Genomic DNA, 22,902 nt, shown 5'->3' on the forward strand with positions numbered 1-22,902 from the left:
ACATGTCCAGCTGATGGAGTACGCACAGACTTCAAAGAGATTTCTACAAGCCCTCACCAAAGTCTCTGAAGGGAACTAGAAACAGAAAAACTGACCTAGCTAAGGCTGACATGGGGTAAAAAGGGAATTCTTCTCATAGACCCATGAGCAGGGAAAAGAAAATAAACAAAAGGCAGAAATATATGGTTAGTTTTTATGATGAAAAAAGTTACTTCAGGTCCTTCAGGGATCTGCATTGGGACCTAAATTGTCCAATATATGGACAAGCAAGCTAGAGAAAAGGAAACAAATAATGAGATAACAAAATTTATTGAGAAAACAAAAATTCTTAGGTTGGTCAAATCTAGAGCTGACAGTGAGTGACAAACAGATGGTTTTCTGATGGGCTGTTATATTCAGCTGAGAGATCCTCTTCAAAAGCATATGATAGGACAAGAAAAAAATGGAGGCAAATGCCTCAAGACTGACCATAGATCTAAGAAGAGGGTAGACAGGTCAGGGTCTTTCAGTTTACAAATTAAATGATTAAAGGAAAATATATGATAAAAGCCTATAAAATTACACAACAGGTTTGGAAATAGAAAATGGACTGAACACAGTCTTAGGCTTAGGAAGTTCCTAAGACATTTATGGCCAGGAGTCAGCTGAGTTTAGGAAAGACCACTCTACATAGGTCCAGCTTAGATTCTTTCCATACTGATACTCCGCATCAGAGTCGAGGCAGGATACTGAGAAGAAGGGGAAATCTCAATTTCAATATGTTTTAAATATGAGAACAGTTAATCTAATGAGATTATTTTTTTATATGTTTCAAGAGTAAGCAGCTGGAGGGGAGCAAAATGAAGCAATGAAAAAATTGTATACACCAAGGAAACAGAGGCACGTGTGTTGCTATGTGTACATTATTTAAAATGTACATTTATAATTTAAACCATCATAACCACCTGCAACATTCTAGCCTAGAAAGCGCAGCATCTGCAATCGTACAAAATGCACATGTGCAAACGCATGCAATCAATATTGTCACACACCCGATTTTTCTATCTCTTGGTTAATATTCTTGACAGACATTTGAAAATCTACACAAGAGAGAACACATCCAGACCAGTAAGTGCTTCAGCAGGAGTCCATGCTCTACCAGAGCACCTTCTGCAGAAGAAACCAAAATGGAGGTGATGTGGATTCTCTGATGTCCAATAAGACATTAATTGCGGTCCAAACTTTTCCTGTGGTTAGGACATGCACAGCAGCTCTCACCAGCTTGGTCTGACATCTAAGCAAGGAATAGCTTCCACACACCCGCAGTGCAACTCTGTTACAAAATTAACCAGCCACTAGGCAGAAGCTCTTTGGAAAACAAGTTTAATTAGTTTCAGAATAAATTAATTATTTAATTAGTTCAACAGAAAGCTTGATTCTGAAATGTTTTTCTGTTTGGCAGACACAATGAAACTTCATTATGCTGTTGCAATATGCAATGGAGGGAGGAATGTATTTGTTATTTTTATTCAGTATTGTTTCCAGGCTATTGGAAAAATGTGCTAAAATATGAAAAAAAAAAAAGGCAGTTTCTAGCTTGGACTGACTAAACAGTGAAATCCAATGAACCTTCTCATCAAAATGACAAATTTGTGGGTATTTCTAAAGGTGACAAATTTGAATAGTTTTGAGTCCCAAGAGGCAAAGTAGCAGAAAAATGAGACTTGTGCGCACTAGAGAAGAAAGCTAGAAAACCTGATCCCGTTGCTCAAACTGGTAAGGCCAATAAATCTGCATCCATCTATTACAACTTGAATATACTTGAAATAAAGACTAGAGAACCAAGGTGATTATTTAATGACCAAATTGGACATTCAAGCTTCTTACAGAAAAGCTCTCGTCTGTGAGTGTTTTCTAATACTAATTAATATAGATGTACTTGTTTCAATGGAAGTAACATAACTACAGCATCATTAACAACTTCCATATCAATGATAGATTAAACTAGCTGGGTTTTCTGTTTGGGATGTCTCTTAGCAAAAAAAGGATTCAAACGTGTTTGCCAAAGAATTTAGAGCTGTGGCTGTAGCTCTTTGGTGTGCCTCCTGAAGGGCAGATCTCTCTGAAGCTCTTTGTCTCATGGATTGCAGCAGCCTTTCCAGTAGCAGTACAAAACGCATTTGGACAAAAGAATTTCTTCCTTAATAATGATTTTACAGATATATCTATTTCCACACAGTAAATGCCACAGGTGTAACAGACCTTCCAATGGACAGGACCTATGATTTTCTGATTACATGGTCCCAGGCCATCAGCACCTTGTTGATGGATTTGGTTCAGTGCTATCAGCAGTGTCCACTCATGGGTAGAGATCAGCCATGCCAAACCAGGTGCAGGATCCGTGTCTACACTTCCATGGGGCAAGGACCTTTCTATATCTTCATCCAGTTCTTAACCAATATGTTAATGGGAAGGAAAACAAGTAAGGTATTATATGTCTGTCCACAGAAGGAGAGAAAGGGAGGCTATGAAACATAATTACAGGAAAATGCTAACCATGCATGTAAGTAAGATTAGCAGGCTGAAAAGCATTGCTTAGGCAGTCAAGACCTTTCACTATCATGAGGAGGCAAGAGGGAATAGATACTGCAAGTGTAATCCAGGTTACGAACTGAGGCCTGGCAGAGAGAAAAAGAGGTTGACCCACTCTTTTTCCATCTTTGTGCAATATTCTCTAGTTCTAACTCAAAATTCAGACAAGAAAAATGATGAAGAACCCTGTAGTTTTATTTTATTGAACTTACACTGATATGTTTGGGTTTTTTTCAGTTATGGGGTGATATTTAGGAATTGAATAAAGACCAAGAAAAAAACATAATGAATCCAAGTTTTCATCACCAAATGGAGACGGTTAATGGTTAAGGAAGTTCCCAAGTCAAAAACGCAGGAATTTGCCCTGGACATCTACTCTTTCTTTCAAATGCCCTGCATCAAATCATGCTCATTTTCTGCATCTGAAGAGCCCTAAAGATGTCAGGGCGGTATTAGAGTTCTTTAAGTGCTGCAGTTTGGTATGCAAGATACGAGACTTTACAACCACTACAGAAGTTGTGGCTCTGATTAGAAGTGGATCAGACAAATGAGCTAGATTGGGTTGATCCTGCCTTGAGAAAGGTGAATGACCTGTTAGTCTTGTGAATAGTTTCAGCTCTGAGTAGTTTCTTCCATGCCCAGGACTCGAACTAAACTGGAAAATGCAGAACGGCCACTTGCATTCATTGCAAAAAATCTTTCTGGCTCTATGAAGAGGAAGCTAGAAACTAGTTTAAGATCAGATCATGTAATCTGCAAATGCTAGGTCATTTCATTTCAGTTAATTATCCTTATACTGTACCCTGGACTTTCTAATTGACTAAAGTTACTCTTTGACAATGCCATCCACCTTTGAAAGCATTTGGAGACACATCCACCATTCTCTTACTAGCTTTTTCTCATGATTAAAATCGCTCTCAAAATTTTTGTATTTTACTTCTTCTCTAAATGTATTTGACATTAACCTTTTTGAGTAACTGACAGAGTAAGAATTTATAAAGAACTCTACAGAATAAAATGTATTTTAAGCCACACAACTGTCAACTATGTGCTCATCCCCTAAATACAATATCCATACAAATTATGTAGTTGTATCGATTCCTGACTCTTTATGAATTTTTAAAAAATAGATTAGATATCCAGCAGAAGTTTATAGTGTTTTAAGAGTGCTTTGCATCACGTTGATGTATTGATTTTAAATATAAATCCACATTAATCTGAAGTAATTGACTATCCACATTAATAATAATGTTCAATTTTTATGAGGGAAGAGAATGGTTCTTGTGCCAAGACAAATGAAATTTATTACTAGAGACTACAGAGGTAAAGATGAAAATCATTATTAAAAAGCATGAAGAGGCTTTTGACAGAATTATCTGTTAAAGTTGCTCCAGCTAATACTTCAGGAGAAATCGGGTTTCTTCAGAAAATTTACAAGCAAACGTGAACATAAAAGGGTAGTTTGGTTGGCATCACAACCCAATTTACTTCAAATATATTTATCAAAATACTTTGTGAATTCTTGGTCAACGTTAAGTCTCTACTGTGTTTTCTCCCCTGTATTTTTATAAAACACACCACCCAGAGTTACTGTTTTAAACAGAGCTGTCAAAATTCTGAGTTAAACTTTTGAGAGCTTCCAGCTGTCAGAAGATTAACAGTTATTTGTATGCATAGAAAGTGACAAGATTTTTTTTTAACTTTTTTTTACTGTACTACGGTCTTTAGGCTTTTACCTCCACAAAGAAAACTGTATGACATTGAATGGGTTATATTTGAATTACAAAGTGTTGGACCCAGGATTTTATGCTACTAATTAGATATGGCTCTAATTCATCCTAATTTTTAGCTCATACATGTGTAAAATTCAACATGTGTAAATTCTTCATAGAAGAATTGGATACTTCCTACTTATGTGTTCCATTTCAAAGTATGCTTCCAAATTTCAACCTTCAAACAGCATCTGGTTACTATCCTATGAAGAACAAGTATGCACTATCTGTTGAAAGGAAAGCTTTTGGTGGGATGTTGGCATGGTGTGGCATCATTTATCGAAATGATGGTCATGATTACATTTTGAGGATGATTAACCACAGTGCTCGGTATAAACCTGACAAATACAAGCCTCAGTTAAATAAAATATCAAATAAACTCTTCAATCTCATTTCTTCCAAGAAAAGAGAAGAGTACTACTTCTTTAAACTGAGAAATTACATCATACTATTAGAGAAACCAATCACATTCGGGTTTTAGTGTTCTTTACCAGAACTGACGAGATCTTGAGTCATCCTCTGTTTGAGCACCCATATCTTGAGGTTGGTAGAGGACTCTTTTAAAGGGATCCCAAAAGGAATTCAGGAGAAAAGTAGTTCTACAAAAACATTTTAACCAACTGATGTCTTCTCCAGCACATATTTCTATGCTTCTACTTTAAAGCTGAGTGACTCAAGCCATACCTCACTGAATAGCACTTCTGTGTGAAACACTGGTATCTCTGCTGCTTCAAAGAGTTTTCAGTACAACTTAACTAGTTTTATGCTTCACTACACAAGGATCTAATTTATTGGCACAGCTATCAGAACATGTAAATAACTAGTCATAACTATGGGCCAGATCATCTATAAATGTCAGTGGGAAAAGAGACCTGAGAAAAGCAAATCATTAATAATAAGAGGGAGAAATACAGGTGATGATCATTCAGAACGATTTTTCTGAAGTCAGCTTCGGAAATCTCTCTATACAGCCAGAATATTGTAGAATGGTTTTAATGATTTCTATTTTATATTCTAAAATCTCACCTATGATGTTAAAAAAAAGGAGTCTGGAGTCCTAAAGCTGTGAAGAATAGTTACACACAATAAATTAAGTGTTAATAGAGAAAATCAAGCCTGGCTGAAACCTCAAACAGAAACAACAGCTATAGGAAAGTAAAGCCTAATTTAAATAAAATGGTAAATTATGTTTTTCAACCTACAGGCATCCTTTGTGGCTCCGAGACATCATTCTGAATGTTGTGTTTTCCTTCCTGCTTTTTATTTTGTAACGTTGTCAAGCAAGGAGCAATGGGAAAGATGCTTCCAGCAAACACTGCTTTGTAAGGGTGTGCTTCTTGCTGGGAATTTGAGAGAGATATCAAATGTACATCCTCTGGAGGGCTTCAACACGCAGGATGCAGTGAAGTCTCACCTAAACATGGTGACTGTTCTGCTGTTCCAGTAATGAAGCCCACAAAAATCAAAGGAAAACCTGTTATTGACTTAATGGGTTTTGGATCAAGCTCCAAGTAATCAGTTACACGTGTATAGTAATGCACATTAGTAGATCCAAAGGAGTATAGGGACTCATCATAAATATCGCTTCTAAAGCTGGTGAATTGATTTTTACCAGAACAGTGTGACTGAGAAACAACAAAGGTTAGAGAGATTTATCCTTTTAGGACCTGCTACTACATCTATTAAAGTCAATGTCCTGGGTACAGTAAGGAAAACTGTATTTGGACATGGGAAAAGTTTGCAGGGAAAAGACAGGGTACAAAAAGGACCAGAAGTAATTAATATTTAGCAGGGAGGTTTAAGACACTCCCCTGGTAACAAATGTTGTAGACCTTTGGTCTTCGTTTGTAGACTGCTATGAGCCTGGCTTAGGGGTTGTGCAGCTTTCACAACCATTTGTAATTCATCTATCTGGACAGTTACAGGTAAATCCCAGTTAAATTTGGATTTAAGTTTATCTGTGGCCCTGGTAACAAGGAGTTTAGTTTGTTCTGGTTTATGTCTATACAATCCACATTCATGGGCAGAATTAGCTGAGGTAGGGACGGCTAGCTGGGTGTTGGATGCCAGCATGGGCAGCTGACCCTGGTCTACGGTTAGTGTGTCTTTGCTGGCTGGGTAAATTACTGCCCAGCTGTTGGCTTTCAGTTATGAACTGTTAGGATTTGGGCTTACAGTATTGCAGCTAAGGTGAATCAGAAATCTCATCACTCAAAATATCCACTCAGCTTCTAGGAAACTGTTTCTTTTTTCCATTCAGCAATAATCACACCAGCAAGAAAAAATATTAAAGAGGAAGTACGTAATGGCAGGTTTTGAGTGGGAAGAAATTTGAGTGGCCTGGAGAGCTTCAAATTGCAAACCACCAGGATTTCCTATCATAGCCTTAAATTGTGTACGCCTCTTTTCCAGTGAAAGTATGCTTACACAGGTGCCTACACAGTGCTTACCTGCTCTCAGTTAAACTCTAGCTTTGTATTTGAAATCTGTGTTATTTTTTGCATCAGTCACATAAAAAGAGCCTCTAAATCCATAAGAGGCATATGTTGCAGAAGATGAAAGAAAAAAGAAAGAAGAGTAATAATATCAGAAGAAAAGCAAGAGGGATAACAGGAACAGAGCAAGGAAACAGATGACAGAACATGCAGTAGGCAAGAAGCTCTGGGCAGGCGCTGCCGGCGCTCTTCACCTACTGTAAGAATCATCCTTCGAAATTTTTGATATACTGACAAGCAAGCAAGGAGACATTAACTTTATGCATGCTGTAGAGGAACCAAGCCTTATTTCCCATCCACCCAAGTCAGCAAAGTAGTAGAGAAATAGAGAGGAAGAAAATGATTTTGTGAGTCACCTCCAAAATGGAACGGTCATTTCTCCCCACTGTAATCTAGTAAGGGAGAAAAGACTATGAAGAATAGGGTAGATATGAAAAAAAAAATGTTTATGGGCATTATCCAAAATACTACAGGTAGTCCTGATACTAGTTGCACCAAAACTGTTCTGTTACATTCTAACAGAGGATAAAGAATCAAAAGAATCAAAAGAATCAAAAGAATCAAGAGCAATAGTGAACTAGAATTTTTCCGTTTCTTATTAAAATATTCAACACCAAAATCACCATTACACCTTTCTACTTATATACTCAAGAGTGATTGTTTAATGTAGCATCTGAGAACACATTAAAGGATATTGCAGAAGTAATTTAATCTCTGTAATACTTTTTGAAATATAATTTGATTTAAAAGGAGGTATGAAGAAAATAGTTACATGACAGGATAGGATCTTCTGAGCACTATCTGCCTACACCACAGCTCAGAAATAAATCCATAGGAATCTTTTACCGAAGTCCATATAGGAGTTTTCTTTTTTTTTTTTTTTTTTGACAGCTGCATCTGACAGGTAGAAATGTTTAAATTATTATATGTTATCAAAAACTTTTGCTCCTTTTCCAGAAGATTTCTAAATATGAAAACTGTAATTTAGCTGTGTCTGTGCTTCAAGAGTGCATAGTTTGGGACGTAATACGCAGATATTTATTAATGTGTTTGCCATGAGCCAGCATGTACAGCAGATGCTCAAGTCTGTATGCAGGCAATGCTCTTTCCATACAGGGAAACCTAAGCAGGCACAGACAGAAGAAGGTGGGAGGTAGAGGGGCAGCTGAACATTCATTAGTACTGCTCAGACAGGAGCTACACAGCCCTAAAGCCCCACCTAAAGCCCAATCATGGCTTTCAATGTAAAGCTCTGTTAATGTACAAATTTCTACTAGTCATGTACCCCCGACCAGAGTGGCACAATATTAATACACAAGAATACCCAAAAAGACAAGAAGTTTAAGAGTATTGTTATATCAAACACAAATATTCACACTGTTGTGAAAACTGAAGCAGAATGATTCAGAGTTTAAAGAAACTGTGAAAAATAAAAATCTAACCCAAGAAAGACCAGAGCTCCACACCACTCTTGTCTCAGCTCCATCACTTCCAAGATGCCAGTGATGCTTCACTCACCATCTGGGCAGTTTCTCCAGGACCAGATGAATGTTTCACATGGGAAAAAATGATGGAAAATTCTTCCAGAGCTGAAGGTTTTTTTCTAAGGATATTTTTGTCTGTGTATTTGTTGCTTCAAAACTGCACAGACACATTCAAGCATCTGAGATGCAACATGAGCTACAGCCTGGCTGAGTCAAAACCAGTTTCCTAATGAGGACTCTGGCACTGAGTACGAACACTGAAACCTACAGCCATGACACTATTAACACTGGTGGTGATGAACTGAAGTCTGGGGCATGGGCCTTGACGGTTCTGCCAAAGGCTGGCAAAAGAAGAGGGACTGTGAACTGCAAAACAATTTGTACATCAGCCCCATATTCAAGGCATGGCCAGGTCATCAAGGTTGTGGGCAGGCATCGGGGCATCTCTGAGCCTCAGCTATCTGGTGGAAGGTCTCCATACCAAGGCACTTTCCTAACATGCAGTTGTTTCAGTTTGGAAGTGAGCATTGTGCCCTTTTCCTAAAATAAGCCTTTAAAGGTAAGGGATTAAATTTGCCCTTAAGCCCTGTACTAACAAAATATATCCAAAACTTGAAGCTGAGAGTAACTTTACTCTCCCAAAGCAGGGATGAAAATAAATTTATAGACTTAGGAACCACAACTTTTTTTCCAAACACACTAGCCAAAAGGAAACAGAATAAATCAAAATCTTTTAGTTTCTTTTCAGTCCCTTTCCCACTCATCTAGTCAACCTACTTAGTATCTATAGCAGAGGATGATTCTCCCTAATTTTGCATCAACATCGTTTTACTTGATTCCATTTTGCTTCACATCAGCAAAGCACCATGTAGACCTTCACTTTGGCACTCAGTTTTATTCTAAGGTTAGATTCCGTTCTAAGTTACATTAAGACTGTAAGAATGAAAAGCCCAATAAGGTATTTACACATAATAAGCTTAAGCATAAGAATTAGAAGAGAACATCCAACTTCTGTAAGCAGCCAGGAACGAGTCCAAAGGGAAAACTCTAACCAGCTACTGCAGATATTGGAATTAGAAGAGTACTTGCCCCCGAGAATTTTACCTACACACCTGCGGAGTGGCAGGAACTCCCAAAATTTCTGCAAATATACTCATGTCTGACGTATCAGGCCCCTCACATACATAAATATAATGAAGATGGTATCTTCCTCTGGTCCCCAGGCTTCACCTGCCCTCTGATGACTCCCATTGCATGGAGGTGACTTCACTTACTATTTATAAGGAGTGGCATAAGGTAATTTGCCCCTTAACTCTATTCATAGCCATAAAGCTATTAGTGTAGTAGCAGTAGTAGCAGCCATAAGGCTATGTGATTTCTTTTAGAAGGAATTACTCTCTTCTACTCACTGTTTTATCTACTGATGAAAAGAATTGCAGTAACAACTCTTTTTTGTTTCTTTTGTGGTTTTGTGGTTTTTTTTTTTTCATAAACCGCCTATAGCCTGATCACTTTGCTTGTTTCCTCGTTCGTTCTCTCCTCCTCCCGCAGGGAGGCAGCCCGGGCGGGCGCCCCGACGGCACGTCGGCCCCGCCACTGCCGCCGGCACCTCGCTCGGGCCCCGCTCCGGCCCTCTGCGACCGGAGCGTCCCGCCGGGGGCGGCCCCGGGCCCCCGCCGGCAGAGAAAGGGAGGGAGAGAGGGCGGGCGGGCACGCGTGGGGCGGGGAGATCCGCGGCCCGGCCTCTGCCCGCGCCGGCGGCCGGAGCCTTAACGGCGGCGGCTGTCCCCGGCGGAGGAGGGGGCCGGCCAGGGGTGCGGGGGGGGGAGCGGGACCCCGCCGGGGGCCGCCGCCCGCGATGCCGCCCCCGCGCCCGGGGGCCCCGCGCGGCCGCTGGGCAGCCCCGGCCGCGGTGCCCCGCCGGTGCCCGGCGCGGCGCGGCGGCTGCGGGGCGCGGGGGTGCGGTACCCGCCGCTGAGCAGCTCCGCGGAGGTGGGGAGGTGGGTAGAAGGGTGCGATGTCCTCGCTGGTGAAGGAGGAGCTGGCGAGGAGGCTGTTCGGCCCCCGGCGGCAGAGGCTGCACGAGTTCATCGAGGTGGAGGGCTCGGGCGCCGAGCGCTGCTACCTGTGCGCCGCAGGTACCGGGGCAGCTCGGGTGGGTGTGCGAGGGGAGGCGGGCGGGGGGGCGGGTGGGTGCGTGGGGATGCGAGGGTGTCCGAGGGAGCGGGGCCGGGGCCGGGCCGGGCCGGGGCTGGGCGGTGGTGGGGCGGGGAGCGGGGAGCTGGAGCGGGGAGCGGGGAGCTCCTCGGCTGCAGCCCCGTGCCCGCCCCGCCGCCCGCAGCTCCAGCAGCTCCCCCAGCACGGCCCGAAACCCAGCTCGCTGTCCCTGCACGACCAGCAGCCTTCGGAAACGGCGATTTCTCCGATTTCTGATGGATAACGGGCTTGAGCTTTGATACCAGCGGAGAAACGCGACGCTTCCAGCACAAGCACTGGAAGCGTTCCGGACGTGGCAGCGCGGCGAGTGCCTCATCTGCTTTTAAAAGAGCGATATAGTTCTAATTAGTTAGAACTAATGTATAGTTCTAATTAGGTTTCCCATGAGAAAGCATGACAATACATTAACATTGCAGGAAACATTTGTCGTTTTTAGAGCTTTTGCACTATCCCTTGTCTCGATCTGTCTGTCCCACAATTGTCCCGATTACTTTGGGAACCATAAGCTAGACTCCTGGTTTTAATAAACGCACGTTTGCTTTAGTAATTAGCACGAACAGTGAGTAAAACAAGATTGCTGTGAGTGATAAACTTAATTATGTGGCTCCTTACTAAATTTGATTTCAAGTGTATCTGTTTCATAACGTTTTTAGAACAAGGTTTGAGAAAAACTTGCTTGTTTGGTTTTGGGTTGGTTTGTTTGTTTGGTTTTTTTTTTTTTTTGTTTTGTTTGTTTGGTTGGTTGGTTTTTAATTATTATTATTTTTTATTTCACAACACTGAAAGATGCTCTAAAAGAGAAGTACTGACATCCAGAACTAGTTAGGTTGAAGTGAATGTTTCTTCCAGTCTCTTTCCTCTCCAGGTTCAAAATACCTACAACAGGTAGAAATAATCTATGTACTTGAGGCATAGATTGGGTTAACATCCAGTATGAGATGATGTCAGCTGCATTCTGTGATCATTATATTTCTAAACATCTGAAGGCTTTAGAATATTTAAGTCGTTTTACAAATTACTGGAAATACAGAGCAAACTATGTTCCCCACGCTCATGTAATTTTAGTAGAACAGGCTTTGTATTTTAGAACTGAGAAAATAGTTTTAAGAAATGGATTCCTGACTGTCACAGAGCTTCTAAATGCACAGAAACACTAGCTTGATTCATAGTTTATAAAACTATCCAGTAGAAGCATGTTTAGTTGCATGTGGTAGATCTAAACAGTTCACTGTCACGAAACATCCAAAGAGGAGAAATAACATGATGCACCTTTAAAATCTATACTAAAAATGTCTTTTTAAGGTAGAGGAGAACAAGCCATTAAAGAAAGCCTCTAATCAGATTAGCTGATTGGAAGTCTCTGAAGACAGAAAGGAAAATTTATGTGGAGTATTAAGAGTGGGATCTCTCCAGTATCCAATATGAAACTCTCTTAATATATTCAGGCACAGTCAAGTAAGTGGTGAGTAGAGTGGAAACCTGATTCTGAAAGATGCGTTGCATCCGGCTGCCAGCAGCTACTCTAATCTACTGTGATTCTGTAGGAGTGAAACACATTATCTAAAATCTTATCCCTGCAATGCAAACTCAGTATATGGCTGTCGATTTCAAATTACCATAGCAAAAAAAAAAAAAAAATCAGTCAAACTATAGACATAAACTGTAGAAGTCTATGCCTTTTGAAATCTTGTATTACAAAAAGATCTTGTTTTGCATAACTGAACAATGTTATTTTTGTGCCATATGCCCAACATTATTTCCCTTCCTTTTCACAAAAGCAAGTCTGACTTCTTGCATGAAGGCAATTGCATCCTTTCACTAAATGCTTTATAAACCCTATAAGAACATAAAGCTCAAATGTAACCACATTTAGGGATTTTCACAACCCACTGTTGATATGCCTGAGAAGAATGGTAGAGGTAACATCGTATTATCCAACAGAGAATCTGAAAAAGGTGTTCAGTCCATGGAAGACCTTAAGAAATAGTTTGTTCTCTATGGAGGCATTGCCATAGCCATGCTCTCATAGCACCATAGACGCCAGAAAATCTTTTATTAGAGTTTAATAGAATGACATGGTAGATCTGAGCTTGTGTTTCATACTAAAAATTAAATTTTCTTTAACTCTATTAACTAAGTGCAAGAACCAGCAATATCTAAAATACAGGAAAAGTAAAAAAAAGAAAGATTTTTTTTTCAGTTGAAAACAGTCCACCCAAGTTTCACTATTGGGCAGGACCTGCTCCCGGTTTTGTTGGAACAGGTTGCCTAGAGAAGTTGTGAATGCCCCATCCCTGGAAGTGTTCAAGGCCAGGTTGGACAAGGCTTTGGGCAACCTGGTGTAGTGGAGGATTTCCCTGCCCATGGCAGGGGGGTGGGAACTAGATGATCTTTGAGGTCCCTTCCAACCCTAACCATTCTATGATTCTATGTTATTCCTAACACATCTGAGCTTTGTCCTTATGTCTTACGGTTGCTGGTCCTGTGTGAGGGGTAGAGAAGTGGCAGTGTGTGGGACCTGGGGGCCACTGGGACATCTCCTTGTACTTCTGACAGGACTGGGAGCTTTTGAGGTTGGGCTTGTTTCCTGTTGTTTTAACTCTGAAAGAGACAACATATTCCCTGACAAGCGAGCAAACAAACAAACAAAATGGGAGAAACTGAAAGTACAAAGAGAACTTTCTAAGATTAGCCTACTGGATTTGCTTGCAAATAAAAATCATTGTAACTTCTCCATAGAAGATAACACAGTGGTGGTCCTTTGGTTAAAAATCATCGAGCAACTATAACTAATAGGACCAGAAAAAAAAGCAACAATGATTTGTATTTCCTGGACAAGGAAGCTATAGACTGAGGGAGATTATAATAAATTTATATATATTCCACTGTTTTTCTTTGCAATGGAAACAAGATGTATCTCCTACATATATCCTTTGTTTGTCTTTATTTAGTAACAGTTTTCTTATAAACAGTTGAGAAGTAAGAGACTTTTTACAGGAATAGGATAAAATTAGTCAAGTTTTGAAATGGGTTTTCAAAAATTGAGGCAGTATTTAGAAACAAAAGAATTTTGCTCCTGCATCTATGGCCTCATGCTGTGACGTTGAAATGCCCCTGCCAGACGGAGGTGACATCTCACCCTTACCTTAGGCTACTGGGTGGCTTGGGGAAGTGGCCTACCCTGCAGCCGTCATGCTGGATGTGCAGGAGATTGTTCAGGCTCCGGTGCTTTTCACACTCATTATTGTGTGTTACAGAAATCCAATCTTCTACACAGCACTCAATGTAATCAATTAATAATGGTAGTTACTGCAAAGAGTGTCTTTGCGCTCTTTTTACTCTCATTTCCTGCCTAAGTTGGGAAGTAGTAATTTCTACAGAGATAGCACTGGGAAACTTGAAGCTTTAAGAAATATTTTCAATGTTATTTTTGTTAAGTGGCCTACTAACATATTTTATTGGGAAATAAAGAGTTTTGCTTTAAAAAAGTAATGTCTTTGTAAGAGAACTCCATCCAGAGAATGGAAAGTATAGCACAAGTCATGTAAATACCAAGCCTTGGCAGCGGTTTGGCAATTTGCTGACTCCAGCATCCCAAAAGATTTCCCCTTGAAGTAAGTAAAATAAGTGGATTATCCATACAGATCCCCTGCCAGAATTATGCTTTCCTTGCATTGCCAGTGAATTCAGATGAAAGACTTTTGCACAGACAAGATTCTCTTTTCACAGGGCAGGTAAGGTAGGTCCTAAATCTACTAAAAGCCGACAGGTTTCAGGGACTGAGAACATGGTTCTATTCCTATTACCTGGACAAAATAAAACTGTTAAATCCAGTACAGCCCTAACAGCCCTGCCCGTCATCACTTAAGATATTATCTAAAATGTAGTTTCATAGAATCATAGAATCATAGTTTGATTAAGTCTTTTATTATTGGAACTTTTGGAAATTACTTGCTTGCATATATCTAAACTATTTTTTGTCTTGCAGTGACTAAAAGTGAAGAAGTAGAAATATGTATGGTTAAACACTTGCGAGTGGATCGAGAGGAGAAATATGAAATAGTTGAAAAGTGGTTTTTGAAAGATCTGGAGATGATTGATGGAAAAGAAGCAGATACTGTAAGTATCTTAAATACATTAAATACATATATTAGAGTATACTTTTCTCATGTTGTAATTTGGGATACAAGTATTAAAATACGTTATCTAAAAAAGAAAGTTATGTAAAGAATAAAATAAATCAAACCTCCAAGGAATTTTGGTTTTATTGCATGTGAGAGGCTCCACATCACATTTGCATTGTTGCGGGGGAGGAGGGAGGAGAGATTTTCTTGTTGTAATCTTCTTCATCTCTCTAGTTGAGATCTGAGGGACAATCTGGATGTTTTCAAAGTTGTTCATCATAACTGGGAATAAAAGTTCTCTACCTGCAGCTCCCAGTGTAAACTGGAGTTAATCCCATAGATTTTAATGTGTATTTGAAAACAAAATTTCATTAAACGTTTTTATGGAGACTGTGACCCTGTCATTTGAATGTATGAACCTGTTCTCTCTGTGACAACGTGTAAAATACCATGCAAGTGCATTGTTTGGTGTACCAGCTCACAAAACTGTGCCTCTTTCATGTAGCTTAATCTCACATTGCTTGGATCAATTAAGTATTTGTGTGTGTAAATAAAACAGCTTTGGCTAGATCTGGCTGACCTTACTGCTAAAAAAAGTCCTAATATCTCAGATACAACTTCAGAAGGGTAAAATGAGGCTGCAGTAGTACAATACAAAACAACACCAAAAGTAGAATTAAATCCTATTTTACAAAAGCCAGAAGAATATGCCAAGGAAAATATCTTACTGCATGTATGAGAAGACATTTTAACAGTCGTCTGGGCGTAATAAACTCAGTCCAGGAAAAAAATTACTTTTTCCCTTTTGAAAGTTCTTTCAAATGAATGCAAAATATAATTCAGATTACATTATCCTAGTGAAACAGAAATCAAGAGACCACAAGAAAGGTTTCAGAGCCTTGTCCAAGGAAAATGACAAACTGTGGTTGCTCTCCTTCTGTTCTGTGCCCTCAAGTCTAAAACTAGGAACCCAGGAGACAGAGGAAGTGAGCCCAGGTTCAGTGTATCCCGGTGCCCTGTGAACTCTTTGCAGTTTAGGCCAGAGGGGAAAAAAAGCCAAAACTGACCATCCTTTACATTCCGTCTCCAAGTTATCTTGCTTCTGGAGATGTTCCTGTCCCTTTCCCAGCCAAGGCAGCCAGAGAATTTCCTTATCACTTGCCTGCATGAATTTACTTTAGCTTTTTTCTAAAGTGTTGTGCTAAAATATTCCTCAGAGATGATTCAGCCTTCCACAACTGGGATGATCAAAATCTGTCTCATTTTTGATTAAAGAAAAGCTTAAATGAACCTCAAACTCATAATTACAGGGTGATTAACACTGCTATAAATATTCCTAATAGTTATTCATATCCACAGAATTCAACAGAACTTAGCTGCTGCTAGGATTAATTGTGCCAAAGAGCCAAAAAGCACAGAGAATCACCATTTAGGCAGGAAAGGCAATCAATATTCTTCTTCTGACAGGCATACATAGTTATAGTCTAAGGCAAGTGCTTTTCATATAGTTTGTTTTAGGCAACATGACAAATGGGTTCATTTCAAAATAAGATTGTATAATCCCAATCAAGTCAGCGTATCGCTGAAAGTTTTACTCAGGAAAAATTCCTAATGGTTAAGAATTGCAGCTAATTATGAACTGCTACTTTGTAAAGTTTTAAAAAACCCTTTAGTATGAACAGCAGAAATACGCAAGTCCTTTAGAGTCCATGGAACTGAGAAAAAGCCCTAAAGTTAGCTGGGCAGAGAACAGATTGCCATTCTAACAGCTGTAAGGCATGTAATAATTTCATTATCTCTCTATTTTTTTAGGATAATCCGTATTTTGATATGCACTTCCACAAAGTCTACAATCTGGAAGCATATAGTTGTGCGTCTAAATATACCTTTGCTCGAACGCTAAACAAACTCAATGAAACATACCTTAAGAAGGACTTGAAGATTGTCAACTTTGATGACACCTACCTAAATGATGATTCAATCTGGTCATCCAACAACAGGGATTGCTTAGTACTTATGAGGATATGCTTCTATGCTTCCAACCTGTTGTGTCTCTCCCTGTGTCCCTTGTCCTAAAGATGCATTTTCTAACATTAAGGTGACTGGTTGACTTTCACTGACCAGCATTTCATAAATCATCTGATCAAAAAGATAGTAAGTGATATGCAGTATCTGCTTTTTAATTTTACATATAAGTAAAAAACGGAACATACTTTTAACATAAACGATTGACCATTGATTTATATATATTAGGAGGGCCTCACTCTGGCAAATACTTACAAATATATAAGACCTTCAACATGGGACCAGTAATTCACATGGTCAGTGGTGATTGCTTATGTCAGTACAGTTCAGCATTGGCTCTTATGTTCATGGAGGTATAAATTATCTTTCATTGATAGCTGGAAATATTTTTAAAGCATTAAGAGCACTAACAGTTAATTTATATCCTGGAAGTAGGAAAAAGAAAGCAACCAAATGAGTTCTGGATGAGAATGATGCACATTTCCATTTTCAAATGTGTTGAAATACAGAACTCTGTTAAGAGATCACACCTGCATCAATACAAGAATCAAAATCTCATCCTGATGAATTGGAGTTTTCCATTCAGGTACCACGGGACCAACTTTTCACCTATGCAGTTGTATTATTTTTTCTCTCAGAACATTTAGTACTCCCTTTAGCCTTCCCATAATTTGTGGTACTGTCTTAGAAACAGCAAATGAATGTTCTGAAGCAGAATTGCTTTATTTGTCAGACCTTTCAGAAATGTTTTCTTTTGTATCTTTAACATCATCTTTCTTGCACTTTGTTGCTTGTGTATATGAACAGGCCCAGTTAGGGAACAGAAATTGTTTGTTTATGGCTCTTCTCTACCTCTGGACCAAGAGTTAACAGAATACTATGTAAACAGTAGTTGTTGGCTACTACAATTACTTTGTAGGCAAGTGACAGACTTTTAAAAATTCATAGAATTATGAGAGTAATTTTCACCATTTTCTAGCTATATGTTAGCATATTCAGTGCACTACTTAAATGCATATTAAGAGTTATATTTAACGTGGGGTGGAGTCTACTAAGTGGTTTGGAAAATCTCAAAAACCTGTAACAAAAAATAACAGCTGACCTTGTGACAGTATTATATTACAGTGGAAACAGAGGATGAATTAAAGCTGTATTGAGCAAGAGCTGAAGAGGAACGATGTTGACAATGGAAGCACAGTGATATTGCCCAGTGTCAGTCAGCTAAGCTAGCTGGCTGCTTTTCTTATAGTCAACAGAGAAAGAGAAGCTTCTGGTCAGAAGGTCTTGCAAGAGAAAATTTGCTCTCTCTTTTGGCAGCCAAGGAAGTGCAGGGAGACTAGCTGTGGACTAAACCAGCTAGGTACCTAAAGCTGACTGATGTATATAGCTCCTAGGAAATCACGAGCTGGTTAATGTCCTCTCTAAGTACCTGTCATCTGTAAAATGGGATAGTCACGCAAGGGTACTGGGACTCGTACTTCACTGTTGTCTTTGACATGAACTCTGACCTTTGAAAACGTTTGTGTACATGTACTTTGGATCCAAAATTGAAGTAACATCAAATAAGTGAGAATATATTTGAAAAACTGTATAAAATGTACAGCTTTCTACTTTACTTTTTAAATGTCATCCTATTGCTTGTATGTAGGAAAGGCCATACTGAATAGCTAATCTTCAGAAGCTATATGTTTATTCTAGGCATATGATGTAAATTGCATTCTTTCTAACCCAAATCTTAGTAATTGTATATCTTGATAGTTGCAAAGGCAGTTTATGTGGGTAACACAAATCTTCTGGAACTTGTAAGAACTTAAGTCTTACATTTGCCAGCTAAATACTGTTAGAGAGAAGGACTATATCCATAGAAATGTTTTATGAAATGCAGTTGTTCTTTTCAGAATGTCTTTGGGATAATCCAGTGCAAGTGTGCGTGTCGTAACATTTGAACCATAGCTACAGGAATTCTTTGCCCAACATCCAGGTTCCACAAAACCATCTTCAATAGCAAGTATAATTCAGACTACAGTTACCTGTGATACATTGACTTGTTTGGACTGTGTATTAACTGTGGAGGTCACAGTGTTTTCTGTAATGTTTACAAATTCTTTGCTTAATAGGCACAAGGAAATATTTCCTGTGTGGAAAAGCTCCCATCGTTCATCTTATCATTGTAATAAACACATAGAACCTCTAATAATAAGCACTTCAGAGCATTCTTTTGAAATGAAGTACAGATATAGTGAATTCCTGACCAATAATTGTCTGTATAATATTAGAAACTGACAAGCTAAAAATTACTATAACGTTCAACTATATTTAATGGACTTTCATCAGTAGTTTGTATCTTTTTATTCTTGTACTGTATAAATATTAAACTGACTATATTAAAAGACAAATAAGCCTGTATTTTATGTGGAATAATATGCAGTTAAAATCCGTTTGGCGTTTCTTCCATCTCATAACGTAATATTTCAGACATTCTTAATTAAGTGATCAGACTAAATAAAAGGAAAGGAGGAAAAGGGACATTGTCCAGGTAAATTATTTCAGTTATTATCAAAACGAAAAATACTTCAAAAGATCTTTGCGGACATAATCTAGGGACTCCTGACGTTTACACAGTTCTTTGTATGATGTCAAACACCAAGACACTGTGTAATTGCTAGACTGACCTGCTCGAACTGTGGAAAGTCTTTGTCCTGAGGTGTGGGGGACTGTCACAGTTAGTATAGCACAGCTGCACCACAGGCGATAGAGAACGTGCTAAATTATAAATGGAAAAGACCTGACAGGCTAAGTAGCCCATCTTTCAATTAATGCAGAATTGTTTCCTACGTCACATTTCCTGACATTGGATATAAAGAATGTAGTTTTAAATACAGTATCTGGGGATTCATCAGCTTCTCCTGGAAGACGTCTCCAAAACTGAACAGGAAGAAACTTACAGGAGTAAAGGATTATCACTAATGCATTTGTAGCATTCTTATAAAAGGTTTCAACTAAATGATGCAGTGAATTACTACTTGAGATTGTGGATATAATGTGGATTTTCTTCAGAAGACAGGAATTGTTATCAGCTATATCTGTTCCAGAGAAAAGAAAAAACATGGCAGCTTGAAAATGAAGAAGAGTGATAATGAGCAAACAGAACTTCACGCTCACTTGTTTAAAAGGCAGAAGGAGAATAGAGGCTGTCATAAAAGACAGATGTTTTTTTCCGAAGCATGTTTTTTAAAGTCTTTAACCAACATCAGAGTGAAGAATACAGGGAGAAATAAAGAAAATAATTTGAGAATATTTTGTATGTAGCATTTATCAATACTGTGTTTGTCTTATTCTGGACTTAAAAAAATACATCAGTGTCTTGCAGCTCCATGCTACAAAAAGCATTTAACATCATCATTCAGGTAAGGTATTTCCATATCAAGAAAAAATACACTGGTGAAATTCCACTGGAGTTCATGAATTTAAGATAATTTTCACCATCTATGATCTTCCATTTAAAACAGGACTCTTTTTCTGTGTGTTTATCTTTCATGGATAACTAATCTGTTCCTGCATCTTAAATTAAGCAGATACAGATCAATGCAGAATTTGTAAAATAATTCTGGAAGTGAAACAGTGCAGGGAGCCTGTTCTGGACTGTGCCTTCTGGGTTATTTCTCATTCTTCTTCTCCTTTGTCCTTTTGAGTCATGCGTATAGTAACTCACCTCTCCTCAATGAAGCCTATACTACTTCCTCTGTCATCTACCTATTCCCCAATACTTTCAGCCACTTTCAGCATATAAATCTATCTTCTTCCAGTAAAGCAGAGGATTGTGTTATATAATTTGTAATACGTAATTTAAGAATATTTTGTCATGAGCTAAAGTCCCTATTGGAAGATCAAAGGTCCTTTCTAAAGAGCATCTGTGGGAAGCTGAAATAGGAAGGAAGAGAACGGCACTGTGCATCCTGGAAGATGATTTCATGTGACTTTTAATATGTGTAACGACAATTTAGCATTAACAACTACATTTTGGGGTTTTTTTTCCCTTTAGCAGAACTAACAGCTAAAGACAGGAAACTAGAAGGGTGTTGACTAATAACAACAGCAGCTTTATGAAACCTTGTCCAATCTTTTATGGCTGCCTTGTCCAGTCTTTATAGATCTAGCCAGAGACAGTTACATTTTGTGGCTGAATTAAGAAATTACCAAACTGTAACTTCTCTTTTAACCTTGGCCCTCATGAATGATATATTATAGAAGTATACAGCATGTTGTTTTGTAAGTCAGAAAATAGAAGTACCTTCAGCAAGGCTCTATTGGTCAGTAATGTTTAATGCTTTCAGTCAAGTGGAAAAATGATACAGGAATGATGAAATCACAGTTTTACATGTTAAAAGTCTGCAATTTATAACAGTCACATGGAAAAGAAATTTCTGTTGTTCTTTATTGGTTATGGCCTGGCTGATATATTTTATCAGCCGTACTCTAAAGGCATACTGATGTATTAGTGAATAAATCACACAGTTCAAGTAACCTGTAATGATTTCAGCCTTTCCTTAACTCTGCATGCAGGCATTGAAGAAATACTATATTAATTTACATTAATAATGCTAAAAATGGTTTAAGTGTATCAATCATGTGGAGAACCTCCATCACAGTGAAGTTTGAACTGGAAGGTAGTTCCAGTTTGCACTGAATTCAGCAGTGGCTACAACCACTACAGCCAGATTTGGAAATCATTTCTCACGGTTGGATGCCAAATCCTAAATTTCATGACCACTCGTCACAGAGTAACCGTTCCCTCTGAATTATCACTTATGTCAAAGACTGTCAGTTACTAAGGGTGATTCTGCGTAGGGGTAAAGCCAAAATCTGAACGCTTTTCACAGAAGTTATATTAATCCTGATGCTGTGGCCAAATTCAATTAAAGCATGCGGTGAGAGATGGACTTCATTGTCATTTGAAATTCTAAGACACTGTCATATTGGAATGTATCGTATGCATCTTTCAACCCTAGGTATACTTGCATTTTATTGTGAATATACGTGTCTCACAGAAGATATAAAACTTCTTAGTAACTCTGCCATGAAGTCAGCTGAGAACAGACATCTGATGCAAGTTGACCTGACATCCGTTTTGCTTTTGGTGCAACCCATGTTGTATCTCCCATGGCATTTCGCTATTGTTACAAACTCTGTTGGGAAGAGCTCTCTCATCACACTGGCATGTAAAACACCTCTCGCAGGTTGTAATGCAGGAAGTTCATATTTGCATTATTTTTCTTGCTGTTTTATACCTTGTAATTACAGAAAAGGGTTTTACCTGATAGTTCTAATCTAAATCCACTCTTTCAGTTTAAAGCCACCACTCCTTGTCTTATCACTATGTGCACTTGTAAAAAGCCCCTCTCCATCTTTCCTGTAGACCCCCTTTAGGTACTGGAAGGCTGCTGGAAGGTGTCCCGGAGCCTTCTCTTCTCCAGGCTGAACAGCCCCAGCTCTCTCAGCCTGTCTTCATAGCAGAGGTGCTCCAGCCCTCGGATCATCTTCGTCGCCCTCCTCTGGACCCGCTCCCACAGCTCCACGCCCTTCTTGTGTTGGGGACTCCAGAGCTGAATGCAGTATTCCAGGTGGGGTCTTATGAGAGCGGCGTAGAGGAGGAGAATCCCCTCCCTCGACCTGCTGCCCACGCTGCTTTGGATGCAGCCCAGGATACGGTCGGGTGCCCTTCACCGCAGCATCGCCAGACAACCTCTGGGGTCCTTTCACCACCGGAGAAGCTCCGAGGCCTCACGGGGCGCTACCCACCGTGTCACGTGCCGGTTGGCACTGCTTTTAGGGGCACAGCGCACAGCCTGCCCGGGGGGAGGAGAGGCGCCCCAGACCCCACGCCGGCTGCCCCCGCCCCTCGCCATCCCCGCATCCCAGCGCCACAGCCAGCCCCGTCCGCCCCGCCCCCTCCCGCGCTCCCATTGGCCCGCCCCGCCCCTGCCCGCGCTCTCATTGGCCCGCCCCGCCCGCGCTCCCATTGGCTCGATCCGCCCCTCCCTCTCTCCCCCCGCCCCGTTCCGCCGGCGGACGGCAGTCACGGGGCGTTACTGGCGTTACGCCCGTCGCCTCCAGCAGGGGGCGCTGTGCGGGCTGCCTAGCCGGCCGTCTGGCTGCTGCAGTCACGTGAGCGGAAGCGGCAGCTGCGGGTGCGCGGTGCCGCCGGAGCCGCCGC

The 22,902-nt window shown here is 39.9% G+C and overlaps 1 protein-coding gene across 1 annotated transcript; it reads left to right on the top strand.

Moving 5' to 3' along the window:
* The first annotated feature begins 10,339 nt into the window (after positions 1-10,339).
* Positions 10,340-16,739, top strand: EXOC1L (exocyst complex component 1 like). The gene is made up of 3 exons (XM_086612354.1): positions 10,340-10,460; positions 14,528-14,658; positions 16,476-16,739. Exons 1-3 carry the CDS (start codon positions 10,340-10,342, stop codon positions 16,737-16,739), a joined length of 516 nt encoding a protein of 171 aa, XP_086468480.1.
* The last annotated feature ends 6,163 nt before the right edge of the window (positions 16,740-22,902 follow it).

This window comes from Tauraco erythrolophus, chromosome 5 (genome assembly GCF_009769465.1).
Source record: "Tauraco erythrolophus isolate bTauEry1 chromosome 5, bTauEry1.pri, whole genome shotgun sequence".
Classification (NCBI taxonomy): Eukaryota; Metazoa; Chordata; class Aves; order Musophagiformes; family Musophagidae; genus Tauraco; species Tauraco erythrolophus.

Bases quoted from the DNA above. Each gene is read 5' to 3' on its own strand.
- EXOC1L (XM_086612354.1), top strand. From the start codon at position 10,340: ATGTCCTCGCTGGTGAAGGAGGAGCTGGCGAGGAGGCTGTTCGGCCCC. The intron at 10,461-14,527 runs GTACCGGGGCAG...TTTGTCTTGCAG, and splicing joins CTGCTACCTGTGCGCCGCAG to TGACTAAAAGTGAAGAAGTA. The intron at 14,659-16,475 runs GTAAGTATCTTA...CTATTTTTTTAG, and splicing joins ATGGAAAAGAAGCAGATACT to GATAATCCGTATTTTGATAT.